Genomic DNA, 22,429 nt, shown 5'->3' with positions numbered 1-22,429 from the left:
ATGGGGGGGGGGGGGGGGGGGGGGGGCGCATTCTGTTGACATCCTGGGTCTGGTTTTTTGGCTCATTTGCTCACTATGACAACCGAACCAATGTTCAAAAAAGTAAATACACGCTCCCAAATCTTGCGATGGTGGCAGCATAGAAAACAATTCAAGCGTATCAATGTAGTGGGTGATGCCACGAGGTGCGAACACAATAAACACTGAGATTTCCTCATTCATGCCTCACCCCACAATTTGGTCCCTATTGTGACATTAAACTTCAGTTCACAGGAACATGTATGATGAAAAAACTTCACTTGTAACAGAAACATATGACAAGACATTAGAAAAAAAAATGGGTCATGCAATGTCAATGTTTTTACATTATGAATTATACATGATGGATGGCTTCCCTCAATGAACAATATTCACACTGGAGTGTCTCTTTCGGCAATGTAAACATATGCAGCACTTATAAGACTGTAACAAAAGAATATTGTAACAAAAACCATTGCACGGCAACATACCAACTTACAAGTCAAATGTAAAGAAATGTAAGGAACAAGAAAAAAGACAAGTGTGATTGTGGCTCCAAACTATGAAGGTGAACATTAAAACAAGTTCCTTTTGCAGAGGGGTGAGCACCATTTCACAAGGAGGAAGCACTTTCCTCAATTCGCAGAAAAAGATCTAAATCTCAAAACAGTCACTGAGAATTCTTTGAAGATGGAGCACTAGTCTACATGTTGATGGTGAAGGTCTTGATGGTCATGGTGGTGCCGGGCGTACACGCGGACCTGTGGCGAAAACTCCCCACTCGTCTCCCCTCTCAGGTAGTTGAACGACGCCCCGACAAACCCGACAAAGAGCATGACGACGAGCAGGAGCAGGACGAAGCCCGTCGGTGTCACGTCCCAGACATACCAGAGGAGGAGGTAGAGCAGGGCCAGGTAGGTCAGCGTGCGGTAGTGGGCCAGGAAGCGCAGGCTCAGCCGCGGATGGGCCCACGAGGGCACCCTCTCCGTCTGGTCGTGCCACTGGGAGAGGGCCAAACCCCGAGGGGCAAAGTACCACCTGGCCATGGCGCCCAAGAGGCCCCCCTGGCTGCACATTTCCTGAATCCTGTCACCAAACTATTGATAAATCAGGACAAAAACAAAACAAAACACAACAACAATATTTACAAAACAAAATGTTTCAAATATCATTAGATATACATTGTACACATTGTTGATTTTTTTTTTTTTTTAAATGTGTGTGTCCACAGAAATTTACATCAAACTTTCATTTGCTGTTAAAAATCAATCATCATCAGCTGAAGCCAGCAGATAATTTGGCATGAAATTGCCTCCTGGTAAGGTTTTGTGAACAGTGTTTGGTGATATACAACTGTCATTCTTTCACTTATTGATTCATTCATGTCTTTTTTTTTACACTAACTGCATCCTGTACATTTCATGAAAATCAGAAGTCTGTACCAACAATAGTGGCAAGAAACAAGTCAACGCAGAGTGTGGAATCATACATGTAAATAACAGCCCTGAATCATAACTTTGACGCTCAACTTGCGTGAGGCTAAAACAAAGAATTCCCGTAGTAAGCTTGATATATTAACAGATCTGGATGTAACACAGAACCTAACTTAACAACTCTTTTTCTATGAGGCCAGTGGCACATGGTCCTCTCTATATATAACAAACTACTTGATAAGATAAACTCAACTCCCCACTCCCATGGCTCATATTATACTGAATTTCTATTGTGCACTCCAGTAACAAAGGCATTTTGGAGAGAGAGATAGAGAGGATGGGTATTGAAAGAGGAAATTTTTATCTTATTACAACATACCTGATTCAACATCAGGATGACATATAGCAGCATAAACTACTTGTTACGTGTTATGCTCACAAATATAACTCTATATACCATGGAAAACTTACTATGACATATTTCATGCATAGAAAACTAATGAGAAGATTGATGTCTAACATTGGCAAGACTTACATTCTCATTGAAATGGCAAGACAGTGCATGCAACACCCGGACCAGAGCTGCGTTCTCATAGGTTCTTATTGGTTGAAGATCAGGGTCTCCCTGGTAGCAAGCATCTGAACTCCTCAATCTGTTAATTAGCTGAAGGAAAGTAAGCAGATATAATATTATGCACAGAGAGTAATCACAGATTTGCAGATCAAGTGAAGCATTTAAAACTAATCCAGTGTCAGGAGTCATACGCCTCAAATAATGTCAATGCATGTCAAACTTTAGAGTTGAGGTCATCACTGAAAGAAATTTATGATAAAATAGTTGAATAAATGAAGGGAAGATTACAAGAAGTTCTGTAAAAGCCCAAGCTCATGTTAAATTTCCACATGTTCCATCTGAAGATGCCAAAGAGCATTGAAACTGCCTTCACGTCTAACATCGCACTCAACTCTGCATTTAGACATGTAAACATTGAAAGACCTTCATACCACTTTCTCCACAAGTTTGTAGGAATTTCTGATGTCTTTCAGATTAGAAACTGTTTAATTCCTCATTTAAGAGTCAGCACTTTCTATCACAATCATTTAGTCAAATCCTATCCATGGGAGTAGTCTACTACTTGGTACAACATTGTGCAGGATATAAATCTTGAATGGTTATGTGTGAAGCGCTGTGGAACACAATCTTGCATGAGATGAAAGACACAAGAATTTATTTAACTCAGGTCTACTTCATTACATTAAGCATGTCATCTTTCAGCAAGACCATGTGGGAGCAGTATGCATGGTAAGTAGCATTATTGCCTGCTCTCCAAAACAGCTCAAGGGCATTTGCTTGTGAGATAGCAGAAGAGTGCAAAAGTATGTTTTTAACAAATGTTATGCAATAAGTAATCAACCAATCAGGTACCAAGAATCTTTCTGGCTGTTGTAGTAAAGACAACTGTTTATCAAATAAGTCTTTCATTGAGGAAAAAGGGCATTATTGGCTGTCATGGCTGTGCTTGCAGTACAACCCTTCTGTCAGGAAAAGCATCATCCGGACTACTATCAGTAGTTCTTGTCCTCACCTGGTATCTGCCAAGTTGTGTGAGCTGACCGTCCATCTTGTCTGGCGGCAGGTGAAGGTCACGACCCATCTGACCCACATTCCAGTTCATCATGTCCTCAGGATGGGGCATGGGAACCTGTTTGGGGTGGACATACTCAGATGGTCATACTGGACAAAATGGACATTGTTCCTCAGTCTATTTCTTAACCCGTTGAGGACAGACTGATTTTGCTATAACACATGTTTTCCATAGACACCTGCCCGAGTATACTCCGGACTAGTCTTCAACAGGTTAAGACAATTAGACTATCAGCCAAGGTACAAAATGCTGTATGGTAACAGGCTAATCTTTCACAAACTTTTCAGAGTAAGCAATATTGCATACAAGCATTGCATGAAGATGATATGAGTAAGTTCAGTCTTTCATATTGTTATTCAAACTCGTACTCTTGGGAGCTTTTCCATTTCAGTTGCTGGAGGAAGCGAATATAGCCGTTAATACCAATGAACATGATGACTTACTGGTACTTCCATGTATACTGCAATTACTCAAGATTGTAACATCACAACAAATTACATCTTTCTGTGAGTGTTGTGAGCTGAATCATAAGCAATTGAAATGAGAAACTATCACTTTACATAGAATGTCCAACATGGGTGTATGCAGAAATAATCTTTGCGGCACACACTAGTGGTACATGCTCACATATTACATCATTCATAGTGATCACACTTTCATGCCAGGACAGGCTCACAGCTATAAACACATTTCACACAACAAAGCACAGTCATTGTAATGATTGTTTCTCACATCGAAGGTATCTGACAGGAACTCCGCAGTGCTCTGGAGGTAAGCCTCAGTCTTGCGGGCGTCGACTGGCCCGATGTCGTCAAAGAGGACACTGTGGTTGGCATGTCTGTTGCTTCTGGTGAAGAGGGATTTGATCATCTGCGTGATGTTGCCCAGGCCGGGACCCGCCATGGTCTTGGCCGTCACCTGGGCCTGGGTGACAAAGCCTAGCAGCTGCTGAATCTGACGGCAGCAAAAAATAAACAAACAGAAAACAAAAATAAAGGCAACCCACAACAATTACACTGCCCGTAATAATCAATGACCTATTTTCTATGATGATTGTGCGTATCTAGATGTTGTGTAAAGTCAGAAGGTACAAAATATCTGAATTATTTTCCACCACAATACAGATTTCAGATCATTCCACTAGTGGCGATCACTTACTAATATTCAGTTAACTGGTTTCACTTCATCCTACTAGTAGTAGTATCTGTTCTCTGCAACAAAATATTTGGGCATAACCCCAATTTTCTGAATGTTGAAGTCTTCATAATGTTTTTTTTTTTGTTCAAATAGTGAAAATCATAGCAGGTAGAGTTTAGATTATTAAGCATCAAATGCAAAGTTGTTCTGTATTCACCAATGCCTTGCCCTCGTTGGAGAAGAGCGGCCGATACACAAAGCCAGCTGCCTCCACCTCAAAGAGGTGCATGACAGCACGAGGGGTGAGGGATGAGGCGGAGGAGGAGGACATTGGTGACAGGAGGGGGGTGAAGCCAGGATTGGTGTTCAGACTGCTGTAGGGCTGGGACTGGTGGCAGAGTAAATCAACTAGCTGCTCTTCCTCTGTACAATTAAAGTAGGAAAGAGGATACAAGTAGATCAAAGATGTCTACTTTTGTTAACTATTCACAGCGCTGTCCTTTGCAACAGTGCTGTACCAACGGCTGATCTCTAGCTTGGTGACTGAGTGCGATTACACAGATTTTGTGTAAAGTACATAAATGTACATGCACGTTTGGCAATTCAGACCTAAATACATTTTAATCTAATCTTGGTCACTTTTGCTTTGTTTCGGCATTATCGATTTTGAATTACAACTTACAAAAAACAATGATTTACTGCTTTGTCTACACACCGTAAGTTCACTTCTCCTCACTTGGTCAAGGTAGAAGTGACTCAGATGGTTATTGCTGCACTAATGTTTGAATGGCGCAGACAAGAACAACAGCTACAGTATATAATGCGCAAAACCTGCATCATGCACGTAGCCATCTATTTTGAATTTGTGCAGTGATGGACAGACAGGTTTATGTTTTTATTCAGTCAAAAATAGAATTTGTGAGAGTTAAACATGTGATAGTTAAAGCTGAGGTAGAATGTAGAAATTTTTAATGTTTTCCATCAGTAGTTTGATTGTGTCATGGGGTATCTCGATGAATGTGGACTGGTCATTGTCAGAGGCCTGGCGAAACATGGCATACAGTCGGGTTATGAATAGTGCATATTCCTTTGTATTTTACTGTTACATGTTAAGGTTTACATCATTCCAATGCCTTCTGAAAGAGGCAAGACAAGTGCTCTTTCCTTAAGCTACAAAAATGAAAAATACGTTGAATTCTATTCATATTCTATTCATACTGTTGCCCTATATGTCACATCATGAATTGCCATAGTCTTCTGGTCCAGCATTAAAGGACAAGTTCACCTTCATAGACATGTGGGTTGAGTGAATACGGCAATAATAGTAGAAGACATCAGTGAGAGTTTGAGGAAAATCAGACAATCCGTTCAAAAGTTATGAATTTTTGAAGTTTCTGCTCAGTCACGGCTGGATGAAAAGACTACTATAGCTTGTGATGTCACATGAGTACAACGATATAAAGAAAGAATAAAGAAAATTCAACATATTTCTTTTTTTCTCGCATGACAAAAGAACACTCGACTTCTCTCTTTCAGAAGGCAGGGGGAATAATATTACCCTTAACATACATCAGTAATAAGTCAAAGAAATGTGCATTTTATTAAAAGAGTAAAGTTTTGTGAAATTCTCTTTATATTTTCCTTATATCATTGTACGTATGTGACATCATACACTGTAGTAGTCTTCTCATCCAGCAGTGTCTGCACAGATACTTAAAAAATTAATAACTTTCAAACAGTTTGTCCGATTTTCCTCAAACTTTCACTGATGTGTTCTACTAATATTGCTGCATTCTCTCAATCCTTATGTATATGAAGGTGGACTTGTCCTTTAATGATCATCAATGACACTATCCATCACGTACCGTCCTTCAAGACAGCTCCAAGGTGCTCCTGGCCAAAGACCTTGGCCACACGGTACACCATGAGGGCGTTGTTTGGGATGAGGTCCTGGTGAAAGATGCGGGGTAGGAGTTCTTGGAAGAGCACCGTGTAGAAAGGAAGATTCTCACGCACGAACCTCTGCCTGGCATGAAATATATCAGAGCAATAACTTTGATGAGAGTATAACCAATAGATAGAAACCTGTTCGGTTTTAAAACACTAACTTATGTTGGTAATAATTTGCGGGGGGGGGGGGGGGGGGGACTTCCAAAATGAGAAGAAAAAATGATTCAGTGGGTTATGCAATGGGTGCATAAAGCCTCCTATTGATAACTGAAAGAGACATTAACTTAAAAAAAAAGCACCCAAACTGGAAAGGTATATACATGTAAATACATGAGGAGTTCAGCTTCTCGTGTCAACAAGCTGCTACAGAACCAGTTGTATTGTAGTTGTCAACTAAATTGTAAGATTATCTTAATTTTAAGCATACGTTACACGTATCTTCAAGCGATTATCATCATTGTTTTGTCTTAACTTGCATTTTGTTGGAAAGCAATCATCCATGAAAGTCAAGACACACATTTTCATTCAAAAGATAACACAAACAATCACTTGACTGCACATTAGCATTTGTAGATCTGTAAGATACCAACTTTGCAATATCGGCTTCATTAGAAAATATTTGAACCGATCTTCTACTGAAAAATTAGTCCATGCTTTGATATCCTCTAGGCTCGATTTTGGAAACTCCGTCTTATTTAACTTACCACAAACTCAGCTCTCCATGTTACAGAGGCTTCAAAATGCGGCAGCACGCATCATTACACTATCCAAGAAGCACACTCACATCACCCCTATTTTGAGATCACTTCATTGGTTACCAGTCAAAGATCGCATTATTTTTAAGATTTTACTTCTGACTTTTCATTGCATTCAGGGCGCTGCTCCTCAGTATAACATTGACTTACTCCATAATTACATCCCTGCTAGATCTCTACGCTCATCCAACTCTGGTTCTCTGATAATTCCAAGATTCACTACAATATGGGGCACACGTGCCTTTGGCCATGCTGCTCCCACCTTATGGAATAACTTACCTTCAGCCGTAAAAAATTGTTCTTCATCAGACTCCTTTCAAAGCAGTCTAAAACTCATTTGTTTAAAGCCTCAATTTGATTACTCATTACATGTATTTGATATTTGTATGTCTTTTATCTCCTTCACTTTCTCTTCCTTCTGCGCCTAGAGCACTCTGCAGAGTGGATTTGGTGCTATATAAATCATATCAATTATTATTAATTATTATTATAATGCATGACATTTAGGCCAATTTAAGAAAAGCAAATGCAGTAGTTGTGATGTATTGGGTTTTTAGCTTTTTTTTTGGGGGGGGGGGAGGAGGTGGGGGTTATTTATTGTCCAAGTTAGGAGTTAGACTGTAAAAGTTCTGCTACTTTTGGGAGACAAGCAAACAGTTTGTGAGTACCAACTAGCTCACCATCTCTCATCATTGACCGGGAAGGTCCTGGGCTCTCTAGAGTAAGCCCTGTATGTGAGGGCCTGGCTCTGTGGCGACTGGCCCAAGTCACGCTGGAATGTGCCCGCCCTCTGGGCCTCATCCACGTAGCGCCACGGCTGGATGTAGCTCAGCCACAGTTCCAGGATCTGGGCACGAAGGAGTGAGGAGCGAGATACATTGTAATGTGTGTCAATCAGAAAGTCCCTTGTCAACATGGAGATATTCAAGTGGTGCTCCACTCAATTACACCAAACCAAACAGGCAGCCTAGGGCTGGCATCTACCCACAAATTCAACACCCCCACCCCCTCCAAGTATGTGCACAATACACCATGGAAAATTGCAAATCAATGGCTGCTACATGTATCACAATGATACACAGATTCCTCATAATGTATGTATGCCCTGTATGATGCCAGATAGATATAAGATCAATATTTCACTTAGGACCAGTTAAGAAGTGACAAGAAATGTGAATGCCATCTCACCATCTTTGTTCAACTTTCAGTTTCTCGGAATCCCCTCTGAAAACTGCCAAGAGTTGCGTTCTTTCATCTCATATACACTGTGCATTCTGTCAATGCAAAATACACCATTTCTAAGGTCTTGAGTCCATGATCTTCAAGTTTGTGATCTGCTTGAATGTTTCTAATGAATAATAAGTGTTTGCAAATGAACCCGTTGAGGATGAGTCCAGAGTATACTCGGGCGGGGGTCCATTGGAAATGTGTGTTGAAGCAAAATTAGCTTGTCCTCAATGGTTTAACTTTCATAAACATATAACTGTCTGGAAATCGATCACTGTCCACAGCCATACCTCTTCCTATCTAATAGAGTGTACATTGTACCTTCTTTCAGGGGGAGGGCAGATCATAAATTAAATTCAGAAGAAAAGGAGACAAAGGAAAGGGAAGAAAGAAAGCATAGTAAAGGATGGATAGGGATAAAAAGAACTGTTGATTTTTTCCCCCCATGTCACTACCTGTCTGAATGATGAGTCCAAGGGGAAGTTGTCAAAGCCATGCCGCAGGAACACATACAGGGGCTGCTGCACAAACAGGGGCAGGATGTGTCTGTTGATACAAACACACCAACATACATGTACCAGTAACCAACAAGCATGTATCGTCGATGGGGAGACAAGACCTTGTACCTCAAATTTTGACGCAAATCACTTTTTTGGATTAATCGTCAGACAGGCAATCAATTGAGTACTGTTCTGTGCAAACCCTAGTTGTCTTACTCCCAAAATGAAGCCACCACGACATGTCAAAGGATATAAGTATGAAGTGACCCAAATTGTTATAGCGCTTTGGTTGCCATATTTTTCTGCTCTCCGAAACATTCAAAATTTTTAGATAAGAGGTTTTGTCACCCCCGACAGTGACATGTCAATCATTTGGAGAAACTGTTGAGGCTTGGTGGATGGACAATGCAATGGTCTCTCAGTGCAATGAGGTTCCTGCTTCATGGCGACTGGGCAACAGAGGTGACGCATCGAATAGGCAATACACTTCATCTCCAATGCATTGTTCATTGGAGGAAACTCATTTAGCTGTCAGTACAGGTTGCATGCATATTATAAGCACTTCATCATTTCTTTGGTGGCAACATGACAAATCCAAACTAGGGCATCTGCAGGTCAAGCAAGTATCCAGATATGTTTAGTATGTTGTTTGCTCCAGTAGAAAAGTTTTCTACAATTCCTGTTTACATATAGCTAAGTTCTCTCTCTCTTGTGTGGCACTGGTTTTATGACCCAACAGAAATACAAAAAATATGTGTATCAAGTTAGGATGATCCTTGTCTATTAAATTCAGGACATGCTTTGCAGGAGAAGCAATAGCAAGTTATCTAAAAAAAAGAGATAATAATAATAATAATAGCAGTAATAATAATAATAATAATAATAATAATAATCATAATAATAATAATAATAATAATAATAAATAATTGTCATATACAATAAAAATCACCTTTTGAGTTGTTCCAAGGCAGAGTCTCCCCTTTGCTGATAGGCAGACTGGTGCAGGGCGGGCTGGGCACTGTTCACAAAGAAGTGCAGGCGTTTCACCAGGATGCGGACAACGCGCACGTGGTCCTGGCTGGGCACAAAGTTCTCCTGCGAGTGAGAAGGAGAGAGATTGACAAACATCAAATTTCCTTTGGAACCTCAGCATTGCATTATACTATCAACATATTACTAGAGTACCAAAGTAATGATGTTGCAGTCTTCTTGTTTGAGCATGTTTAAAAAACATTGTGCTCACACATGTACGCTGTATTTGGGCTAGATGAGGTTGTTTAGAACCAGTTTCCATGGCAATGAATGGCTATGACATCACACTTTGGTACTCTATCAAGGGGCTTGGTCTGTGTCAATGCCCTAATATTTTCACATCTGAGCTAGAACTCTACGGTTCAAACATACCTCAAAGCGCTTTATTTATTTGGAACTGTAGCACTTAAACAGACTACCAGATATGATAATATGAGAAAACCAGGACTGGTAAGACTGAAAAAAGAGAACTTTTTCACATGAAAACAAAAAAGAGCATTCACACTGTACCCAGTCTTTGGAATTAGTATCCTTCTGATTCTAAACCAATACAAAGGCCGATAAAAAGTTATAAAAGCATTCTGTTCTACCTTGACCTGGGCCAGAAAGCTCTTCTCTGTTAACATCTTCAGTGAGTTCTGGTTGAGCCAGAACTCCGTCAGGGCCTGGACCAGCACCTCGGAGCGCCAGGTCTCGCCCAGCGGATCGTCCTGGATGGACTGCTGGAAGCCGAGGCTGTGTGAGCTGCCACCAGCCATGCCGTCCCCACCCCCGGGACTTGGCCCCAGGCTTGACCGCAGGTGGTGGTGGTGCTGGTGGTGGATGTGGTGGTAGGGGTGTGGGGACTGGGGGTGCAGACCAAAGCTGGAGTCCCCATGATGCATGGGGTCGCGATGATGGTGATGGGGTGCAGTGGTATTTGTGTGCCTGAAAATCATGGACCAAGACAAAGGAAAGAAAATAGTGGTATTGGAGAAAGTATATTCTTGTTTTTTAATCTGTTCCCTTCACCATACTGCAAGCAACTGAGAAGGCATTACTTTTATACCTATTAAAATGTGACAAGAGTTTGTAAAAAGAGAAAATTTTCTTGGGTCTATTGAAAGGATGTGTCCAAATAATAAAAACACATAAATTAGCAATCAGTGACTCGTATGAATTATGTACCAGGGGGAGGTGTTGCTGGAAATATAATTCTACATGGTTGGTAAAACTTCCAGCAAAACACATGAGAGAGAGAAAGAAACAGGAGAGCAACACAACACGTACTGAAATTCTGTCATTACAAAGGATATTCCCAGAAATGAATTGTAAGCTATAAACTACAAGTGGTTTATCAAAAAATTCTAGGTATTTTATGTTGCACATGCACAATACTTCCCATGGCATGATATCATATGCATCAGGTGGTTATTAGAGCATAACATAAAAGTGCAAAATCAAACCCACTCTATCGTTTATCTTGTAATATAGTAGTCATGAGAGTAGAAGTAGTAGGAGTAGTAGTACAATGTAGTGTTGAAACATCTAACTTACATATAGTGAAAGTGTAGAAACGCACAGTATATTACAACATGTTGATACATCAAATAAAAGAAAATGTCTGTGTGTATAATTTGAATGACGTGGTATTACATTCTTCCACCATTGCATGGTCTGTGACAACCAAGAACATATAACTACATGTATTTAAATACTGCATATCAATCGTCATACATATATACATTGTATCTTTAAAAGGTTATAGGGATGAATGGTGCAATATACAGTAGGCATACCGAGCTTGGAGTACATTAATGTTGTGTATTGGTAGAATAATTGGCCTTCAGATCCACTGTAAAAGCATGGCACCAGTGCATGTGTGTGTTTGTGTGAATACATACATGTGCAATATAATCTCATCAGTGAAAAGTGTGGGGAAAACTGTAGTATACACTGTGCAAACCACTATGACATCACACATCTAATAGTATTCTGGGGCATTATGATATATAAATAGATATTGCCCGAGCCAAGACCATATTGCATGAACCAATAGATTTGTTGCTGTTCTGTCAGCACCAAAGAGGGAACTAATAACATTAAAGATAATAAAAAGTTTTGGTACCTCAAAAGCTTCCCTGAATTTCCTTGTCTTGGTTTGTGTTTCAGGTTAAAGTAAGTTTTCTGTGAGAATTACTCGCCCCAAAGTGCTCTCATGTCTTAGTAATCATGCAATAATGGTTTCGTACCAGAGCCAACGCTGTACAGCGTCGATAAATATTGTACGAAACCACTGACTGCGACCAGCAGCGTGCAGCCCATTGTACGCATAGCTAACTGCAACCAGCAGCCCCATACGCATAGCGTAATGGGGCTTCGCATTGTAGCATTCAGAATCATGACAGAATTAGTATCGCGGGTAAATGTCAACTTAAAATCCAAAAATTTCTTCGAGTTGAAGACTTACCAATTAAGTTGAAGTATTGAAAACAGGCTTCGAACAACGTTTGGTTCTGCCAATAGTCCCTTTCTGTTCGAATTGATGACTGAATGTGACTCGGTCGAGAGGACCTTGGGAGAGCTACATACACTGGATACCATGGCCAGCGCATGCGCACACAAACATCTTATCCGTTCATGGATTTGAAATGTGTGTGCATGTGATGTGTTCGCGTGCACTGGCTGTAGTATTCAGTGTACTGTATGTAGCTCTCCTAAGGTCCTGTCGACCGAGTCACATTCAGTCATCAATTCGAACAGAAAGGGACTATAGGCAGAACCAAACGTTGCCCGAAGCGTGTTTTCAATACTTCAACTTAATTGGTAAGTCTTCAAATTGAAGAATTTATGGGATTTTAAGTTGACATTTACCCTGCGATACTAAATCTGTCATGATCCTGAATGCTACAATGCGAAGCCCGATTACGCTATGCGTATGGGACTGCTGGTCGCTATGTGTATGGGGCTGCTGGTCGCAGTTAATTGCATGATTACTAAGACATGAGAGCACTTTGGGGCGAGTAAGTCTCACAGTGTTAGTTATATGAAAGGTACTTTAACCTGAAACACAAACTAAGACAAGGAAATTCAAGGACACTTTTGAGGTACCAAAACTTTTTATTATCTTTAATCTCTTACTTATAAAGTAACATACCAAAGACAGAAATTACAGTTTATCTATTTAGGTTTTAACACAGGACAACATGTATAATACATTGCAGTGAAAAGGTAGAAAAAATAATTGCGTTTTCAACTTTCTTTCAAAAATCTGGCGACTGTGTGAACAAAAATTTGTCTTGGGCAGCATACTGTACATGCATTTTAGTTCCCAATATACACATCTAAACTTTTGCTAGCACTGGAGTGAGCTTAATGACGTGAATATTTCTACCTTTATAACACATGGATATCAAGCAATACACTAAAAAAATGTACAATCACTGCCTGAAGATAAGAAAATAAAACAGAGGTATTTAAAAGTTTGGCTGACAGTTAAAACTATGAGAAAACACATGCATTCTCAAGGCTGCCAGCATTCACTCGAGCCATCAGGGAGGGGATATCCAATGTTTTTGCGTTACGTGCATATCAACAGGCAATGGTACACACATTGTACTAATTCCATAATCAGACAGGCATTCATACTCATTTGTTTAAAGGGGCGGTATAGTATTGGTTGTGGTCCTAATAAAAGGTTGGTCCCACTTTTTATTAGGACCACTTTGTTTTTGGATATCTCAGCCATTTCAATACCAAATTTCATCAAATAAACTTTAAATTCCTCTTAGAATTGTATGCTCTTTCATATCTTTTAAGTGGTTTTGAAATGGCCGAGATATTAAAAAAAAGACAAAAACATAACCAGGTGGTCGTAAGGTGGGTTTCACCTTTTATTCAGACCACAACCAAAACCATACCATTCCTTTAACATCTAAAGAATTAATTAATTTTTCAGGGAGCTTCCTGCAGAATCTGGCAGACATGGCTGACCACTGCATTATCTTCTCTTCCTTCTTCTGCATAGATACACTGTAGTCTTAGCTTGCTTCTAAACTATTAAACACTGATGAAACTACTGAAATATTCCATTTCTTTATTTGCATTGGGTATGAATATGGGTGTGAACACGAAAATGTGCGCAGAGGGCGGCAGCACATACTTGTTTGACGAGTCACAAATGCTGGTGATGACATGCAGATGAAGGGGTGGGAGCATGGGGACAGTGACGAGGCAAAATGAAGAACTGGCTGAATGCGAACACTACACAATGCATCACTAAACAATGCATCACTAAACCTGCAGCCACTGTTTAGAGCAGCATCACCAACATCCTTATAGCCATGACGTGGATTACATTCACACATAGATACATTTATTTTATTTCATTTTTTTTTGGGGGGGGGGGGTTCCTTGGGCAGGTATCAAGGGCTTCATTGTGAAGACAGATGGCATCTGATGAACCAATTGAAACTGATGCAGATCTGGGCAACTTCCTGCTTCTTTGTGACAGCTGCTCTCCATTCTAACCCCACCCACCCACCCCCCCCCCCCACCCCCTTCCCTCCCTTTCCTCCTACCATGTCAAATCTGAGGATTACATTAATTTAAATCCAGTAAACATGGGGACAACTTCTCACACTGCAATGGCCACTTGACTTGACCACTTCTTTCTCAACTGCGACCTTAAATCCCAACAGGAGCACTTCATGACTGTGGCCTTGGCAAAACAACACAATCAATGTATCCCCATTTCCATGCAGGCACCGAGACTTATAGAAGTATATCAGAATGCTGTTAACAGAACTTTTTCATAACCTTTTGCACATCCCTGACTGCTTTGGTGCACCTCAAATGAGAACCCAAATACCTGATCAAGATCATGCTAACCAACTGAATGTACTTTCAGCTTCCTTCAGACACACATGAAAATTTTGGACATTACTAGTTAGACAACCTCAGGTTCTCAGCATTCATCTCTTGTGAAAATACAAAACAACAAAAAATGGCAAATTGCATGATTAACAAATTTGAATGCACATGCACATTGACAAAGCAGTTGAACATACTGCATGGGTAGAACAGAGGTTACATACAAGTATCAAATAAAATGCAGAACTGAACAACAACAAAAATGAGTATATGAATACCATGTAAAAAGTAAAAAAGAAAAAAGATCTGAATGACTGAGTAATAAAAAAATCCCATGGACAGTTGATTTTTGCAGTTAATAGCTCCAAGCTATGATAAATAAAGTGAAATATGAAGGTGCAATATTACAAACTGCAGATGTTATAAAACACAAAATTAAACTTGCCACACTGGAGGTAGTGTTAGAATAGCAAGAATGAGCATCTGGTGGGATATGCAAACCAAATCAAAGCGTGAAATGTGAAATCTAGAGTCCAAGGAACCCAAGTTGCCATAGGGAAATGTGTGGAATTATTACTAGCTCTTTCTTTTTCTATACCATCTATTATTTGATAATAACAATAAAAGAGAAGATAAAATGACTAGATGAATCCTTGTGCTGAGAAACTTGTAGTATGGTGACATGTCTTCAGAATTTCCTTGAATCTACCGGCAATATAATTCCCATGACATAGCAGGACTCCTAACCAAACATGTTGCCACAGAAATTTCTCTCAATTTGCTCTTTCTCTCTGAAGCAGCATTAATCATTCAAAGAAAATCATAATATCATTCATCTGTCTGCATTTAACTACAATCTTGTTTTAGGGTAGACTCACTGTAATGTAATAAACAGATGGACTGGATTGACGGTTTTCTGTTCAAAGTTTAAGACACTATTCAAAAATACTGTAATCCGCTCCTTTCACAATATTAATTGCGGACAAATTCTGCTTTCATATGTTTTGTGAATACTTCTAAAACATTCTATCTGGGACGGCATATTAAGTGGTGGACTTCAGTATATCTTTGACTGAATTGAACACACATTTCCCCATAAATTAGCAAAAGATGGCTGGTGGAAGTGCATGGACAAAAACATGACATGAAGCTCAAATATTCTGGAACACTTAGTAGCAGTAGCAAGGATGTTTTTCATTGGAATGTTGCTTGGGATGACTTACAGATAGTGATACAGAACGCCATACTGTGGAAGTCTGCAAAGGGAAAATGGTTGAATCTTTGTTTTTTAGAAGAGACTAAAAACAAGAAACTTCAAGAGGATTATGATACAAACTTTACGCACAAAAAAAGACAAAAAGAGAAGCTGGTTTTTCAGTGATGCTTGCCAACACAACATTACATAAGCAGTGTCTGACATGGAAAGGAACACACAAAATGATCCATCCAAAGGGTTTGATAAGCTATTGAGAGAAGTTACGAGTCCAAAGATGAAGTCAAGGGATTTTTTACTCCCCAAAATAGAATTTCAAACACGGAGGTAAGAACTTTTTGTGTACTCGTTCTCAACAATAAAAGTCACCATACTGAATGTTATATTGTATGGGTTAGTCAAAGAATATTTGAGTAACACAGATCTTTAGCTTGAAGTTTTCGCTGTGGTTTTTGCAGCATCAACAAGAAGACCACAGCGCGCCAGTTAGCTGGCTAGGCACTGCTATATACACCTTCAGTGTCTTTGCACACAGTGCATACTTATTGTACCTATCCTAATTGAGAGCTCAACTTTTATCGTGTGCTGTTTCTGTTGTTTGCCATTTGTTAATACTTGATAATGCTCTCTGGCATTAATGATCTAACGAAATGTTCTGCCTACGGGAAAATCACAAATGGTCCACTATCATCTGATCATGGTTATCTAACATCCAACAGCTGACTGGTATTTGACTAACCCATAACATACTGCAATAGATGTAAAATCCCTCTAAAAATAATTGTGTATAACGAGTGTGATATGATATCATCTTGTAGGATTTAACAAAATAAGAATGCATGATGCATGTACAACCTTGAAGAACACAAATAAACCCCCAAAATGCATCATTACACCTTTTAAACCTAATGGATGTCAAATCACTATGACTGGTGAACCTTGGTGTAAATAATGCATCAAACCCATGTACTCTGATGAGTGTCCATGCTGACTTTACATGTGTAACTACATTTCCAGTGACGTGTCATGCTGTGAAATCATATCAAATGTTCCTCATGTTATCATGGAAAACTGTGATAATGGCAAATTCACCATTTACCTTTGAACCTTGGTATGTAAATCTACATTGATAATATCACTTCCAAATTACAAATTAAGAACATGCTGTTTCATGACTATGGGTCTAAATCTAGTCAAGGAATTCATTTTCAAGATTTTATGTCACTGATCTGCTTTAGTTTCTTTCTTTTCTTTTTTTTCTTGAATTTGGTATTGAAAGGAAACTAAATCTGTACCTGGTTTGTAAGATTACAAATCTGCAAATTACACAATCACAATTTTACTTGATACACAAATGTTTTAAGTAACTCAGTCTCATTTTGCAGATACATTTATGCTCCTTTTTTGTGTATTGATCTGGATGATGCCATCTTGACCTGCCTTTTTCATTAACAGGGTTTGTTTTCTTTCTGCAACAAGTCAAAATGAACTGTGATCACAGCTAGCTTGAGTTGACAAAACTAAAGCGTTACATAATTTTCTAAACTGAACTTAAGAGTTTGAAGAAATAAACAACAGACACACACAGACACACAAAAGATCTCACTCACAAAGTCATATATAAAAGAGTGTGTACAGATACATGAGAGCAAAAACATCCCATAAAACTATCCGTTTATCATAAACTTCATCATTTTCCCATATAATCCTGCACACCATTTTCTTTCGTCTGTATGTGTGTTAATATTGAATAAACGAACAGTAAAATATGATTTTTAATACAAGGGGTTCAGTAATTGGGGTAAACACACAAGGATCTGAAGCATTTTGGCAACACTGCAACTTAAGCTTTCTAAAAAAATGTATACTGCAGAAGGATTGCAAAGCAAGTTTATGTAATATGTGCCCAGGATAAATGTCATGTTTCAAATGTCAACTTTTAAATAAATGTGATGTGAGATACCATGGGCCTATCTTAGCAAGACAACACTTTGGGAAGATTACTTAGGGAATATGATAGAATCATATTACAGGAGTAGTACACCAGGCACGCTTCATGAACTGTTGAACCCAAGATTCCTTCAAGCAAAGGGGGAGCACTTCTCCTCGACCCAAAGTGAAACATTACCCCAACCCATGAAAAACACTATCCCCCCTCCAAAAAAAAAATTAAATGAATAAAAAATAAAAAATGTTCCACAGCCCTTACAATCAACCTTTGCTGCCGGTAGCAACCACTGCTGGGGGAGGTCATGGGGTGAAAAAGCACTGTGATCACCGACTGATTTGGTAAACCATATCACATTAAAATCGTAGGTTGGCAAAGAGCATCAAGTCTACACAGACATTTACCTTGCTACTCTTTCAGTCAATGAAGATGCAATTCTGTACTCATGAAAAACCTTTCAGAAGATAAAAGTCAACAAGTGATTCCAACCCTTACACAAAAATTAGAGACTGCCCTATCAGGCCAGGTACTTTGAGCATTATTTTACTTAGACAACAGAGCAGGCACCATAAACAAACAAAACAATACTGTTTTCATATTTGATGATCCTCTTCATGTGACTTTGACAAATTAAGTCAAAGTGGAGGAGTTTGAATCATCCAAGGTAATGGTACATAGATTCACTTTCTTTACCCTCACTGTGATTGGGTGCAGATGCTCATATCAGCTGGCTTACTTTCAACACCGATTAGCACTAATGACCAAAGACAAAAAGTCTGTCAAAATGAGAAATGTTATCTTCCAACAGGATACAGACTTTATGTCGTTACACTTGGTCAAATGCTAATGAAATACACAGCCTGGTAACTCATGGCCATTAACCCATTGAGGACGGGCTGATTTCGCTATATAACGTGCATTTCCCATAGACACCTGCCTGAGTATACTAGGGACTAGTCTTCAACGGGCAATATGGGCAGGTAAAGGCTTTAAAGGCCTTGAATAGCTGGGAGGAGTACTCACCTGTAGGGTGACAGATGACTGGCATTAGGGCTAGGGGTGCTGGTTGTGATGGGGACCGGGGGTATGGAGCGGCCATCGCTGCGCAGGAAATAGGACAGGTACTGGTCCAGCAGCACTGGGTAGAAGCAGTCCTGGGGCTGAGCCCAGGTATTCATGGACTACATTAAAAAAAAATTATTTGTCTTAGAGTACATGTTGAAAGAGTAAATTAATTTTTCAAAAACAGGTATATCTTCCCTACGCTAACTTTTAATTGGACTTGTGCTGTGTTCAAATTTTCCAACTTCCATAATTTTAAATTAACTGAGTTTGTCCCATGTTTACTTCAATTTTTCCTTTTTTTCTTAAATCCCTATATTTCAAACCCCTAAGATATTACCGAGTTGATGCTCATGTTCTATAGTATCCCATAAGAGCCCTAATAATTACATGTACCTACTCATACTTACAGTGTATAACATCCCAAGTAATGGCTTGTTTCTTTGATTCTGAAGAGAAATATATATATATATTGATATATATGCACTAACATTTTTTCGCCAAATCTTTGGCAAATTAGTAATAAGGCAGAGCTGCAGAAAATATCATAAATCTATTTGGACCTGTTGCACAATACATGATTACCCCATTACAGAGTGGAAAGTTTACAAGTACTTTTCTGCCTGTGCATTTCACAAAAATGGTATATACATAATACTCACCTGGTGCACTCTATCACTGACAAGGAAATATGCAAATATGTACATGTAGTATTCAAATGCATCTGAAATCAACAGAAGTCAAGGATAAAAAGTAAAATTTTTGTGAAGATTGAAACATACAGTTTCTCTCTCTCCCCCCCCCCCCCCCCAAGCTTTAAACACAACTCAATGTTTCCTCAACAAAGACAATTTTGGAACATTCTGAATGGAACTTCACAGTTAGTAGTCCTGTAAACCACTGCCAAGGAGTGAGGACAAATCTGGCAGAAATTTACTTCAGAATGAGAGCAGTGAAACAAAAACCATCGATCATTCAAAGTATTGTACCCCACTGGAATATTTATCAAGTCATCTATCATACCCTTCCATACTTAGCTGAAAACAGTTTATAATTGTCTTTGTAACAGTTCTTAATGTTACAGTATTTCATAATTGTGTGACAGCTTTATCTTTTTGTATACATCTCAGCTCAAGCTGTGTCAGATGTTACAATCACTCATATTCTCCTTCATGACAGAGAAATTTAATGTCTTTAAACACAGAAAAAAAAAAAACCTTTCCTTATGTGCTCTTTCAAGGAAAGGCACATGGGAATTTTACATAAAGCAAGCATAATGGTCACAGAACACTCACTCTAACTTAAAGATGCATCTTGGTCCAGGACGCAGCACTTAACGACACCACATTATAACTTTTCTTTTTGAAACAACTCTCCCATTCTGGTTCAAACTTCATCCCTAACTCGTTTGATTTGCCCTCTTTCTTTTTCTATAAAGGATTATCCTCCTGCAACATAGCATAGAGGCAGCAGATGTACAGTACAAGGATACTGAGCATAACAGCAGAGGGCGCCCTTCCATGAGACTGGTAAGCAACCTTGCCGTGGTAGAATGGAGGAATGATGCCTGCCATCAGAGACTGCCTTGTCGGTGCCTGGTGCGGTGAAGATATAAGCATCAGAAACATAGACACAGTCAGTTATAACAGTCTGTATTAGCCACACGAAGGAAGTGGCAAAAATGTTGGGCAAGTTGGTTGACATTTAGAAACTATTCAGCCACAGTAATGCTGACATCATGACTTGTGATGGGCCTTCAGTAAGCACAATATACATGTATACAGCACAAGTTTATGCCTGTGATATCTTGAGTTTGAACAGACCTGAGTTGTTCACAGTATACAAGCACTGCTTTTTAGTGGATGCCTCATTTTTTTCCCCCTCAAAACATGGATAATAAAATGAGTTTGGTTTGAAACAATGTAGTGTATGCTTTCAATTTGCTAATCACCTCTAATTTTCATCATACAGTGAATGAACATGTGTAATTTTCATACATTATGCTCTGTTCTATTAAAAAGAAATGAAAATACATGTACACTGAAAAAGATTAACGAATAAGACTAGATATGTCTGTGAAGACTGCATAGAGTCTCCGAGATAATGGGCAAAGAAAGACATCTTCTACTACTTCTGAAGAAAATATTCTCATCACCCAATCCCTCCAGCAACTCTACCATGATATCAACAACAGCAACAACAACAACAAAATTGCTGCACAACTTTACCAAACATAACAAATTTGTATGGATTATACAATTGCAGGGGGTCGCACTTAAAATGATGTACTCATATTTTGGCCTTCTGCAATGATGGAGGCCAGCGGACCATTTGAACCCTGACAGATGAAAACTATGCCATGCAGCACACATTAAAGGCATAATTTACCATTTGCAGATGAAACAAAAACCCAGCAGTAGTGCTTTAAATTGTTCTAAAATGTGAGTTAGGGATAGAAACAACCACTGTAAAAATTTGAATCCGTATAATCGATGTCAAATGTTGTTAAATACACAAAATATAAACAATAGTTATAATAAAAATGGTTCCAGACTAAAGCGTATACAGTTACGGTTTATTGAGAAAAACACTGATATCTCCTTATATTTTAGGCTTTATTGCAAAAATTTTATATGGTAGGATGTTTTATGACACAACAGACCTACACATATGAATCAAATGTGATACCTTGAACATTTTTGAAATAACTGATTCCAAAGGTAAACTGGACCTTTAATGAATTATACATTGATTTATTTACAGGCAATTTGTCCACAGGGAACTCATATCGCAGGTACTGGTCACTCTGGAGTTTGTAGACCATTGAAAAGACTGGTCCACTGGGGGAGAGGAAATCCTGCAGAGCCTTGAAGTCTTCCCGGGAGATGTAGTTGGATAGATCGTGAAGGTTCCAACCCTGATGTCCATTCAGGCCATAGATGGCATCTAGGATCAAAGGGTACACTCCATGGAGATCCTTTCAAGAGTAAATTGAGAGAGCAAATAGAGAGAAAAAAAAAATCCTCATTACTCTCTTTGCTTTGTTTTGTTTCTTTTTTCTTTTTACTAGCAAGCTTCTTGACCCCTTTCCTTTGAGTAAATATCAATCTCAATTGAAAAAAAGGGCTAGCTTGAATAAATAGATAAATAAAACAGAACCCAACTGAAAACACAGTTAGTTTTATAGGATCAGAAAGGTCTTTTATGATTGCCATTTCAATGCCAAGAATCTGAATCAAATTGGTTGTCAGAAAGCACCAATATCAACGTCAGCATCAAGGAAAATGTTTCTTCCCAAATAAACATACAATCACGTAGGTCCTTCATTCAAGTCTTCCTCAAAGTTTCATCAATAGATTTCTTTAATTCGAAATAGCTTTCCCTTCAAATTTACAGGCACTATACGACTGACAAACTTTTATCAAACATCTTTGCCGAGAGACAGAGCCAACAGGTCTGCCGTCTACAAATGTATGACTACTCTTACCTTGCTGGAAGAACGTTTGATGAGACTTTCCAACTCCAAACATCTTGTTTTGACAGGAAATATTGTCGAGCAGTACGACTGGACCTGGGACTGAAGACAAACAAAGTTCGCGTGTTCAGTATGGTACCTTGTTCAAAACAACTCACTCTTCGCAAGAGATCGCAGCGCAT

General features: G+C 39.1%; 1 protein-coding gene across 1 annotated transcript; it reads right to left on the bottom strand.

Moving 5' to 3' along the window:
* Positions 1-465: 465 nt before the first annotated feature.
* LOC139730125 (sphingomyelin phosphodiesterase 4-like) lies at positions 466-22,429 on the bottom strand. Its single transcript, XM_071641027.1, has 15 exons — positions 22,406-22,429; positions 21,534-21,749; positions 20,265-20,367; positions 19,435-19,496; positions 18,734-18,891; positions 10,289-10,625; positions 9,616-9,761; positions 8,622-8,712; positions 7,620-7,786; positions 6,100-6,260; positions 4,452-4,657; positions 3,830-4,051; positions 3,038-3,154; positions 1,987-2,115; positions 466-1,115 (listed from the first exon to the last, which is right to left on the bottom strand). Exons 1-15 carry the CDS (start codon positions 22,427-22,429, stop codon positions 717-719), a joined length of 2,538 nt encoding a protein of 845 aa, XP_071497128.1. The 3' UTR covers positions 466-716.

This window comes from Diadema antillarum, unplaced genomic scaffold (assembly GCF_040938485.1).
Source record: "Diadema antillarum isolate AM-2024a unplaced genomic scaffold, OU_Dant_1.0 seq00000292_RagTag, whole genome shotgun sequence".
In the NCBI taxonomy this organism is placed as follows: Eukaryota; Metazoa; Echinodermata; class Echinoidea; order Diadematoida; family Diadematidae; genus Diadema; species Diadema antillarum.
This window is presented reverse-complemented; position numbering and strand designations above follow the sequence as displayed.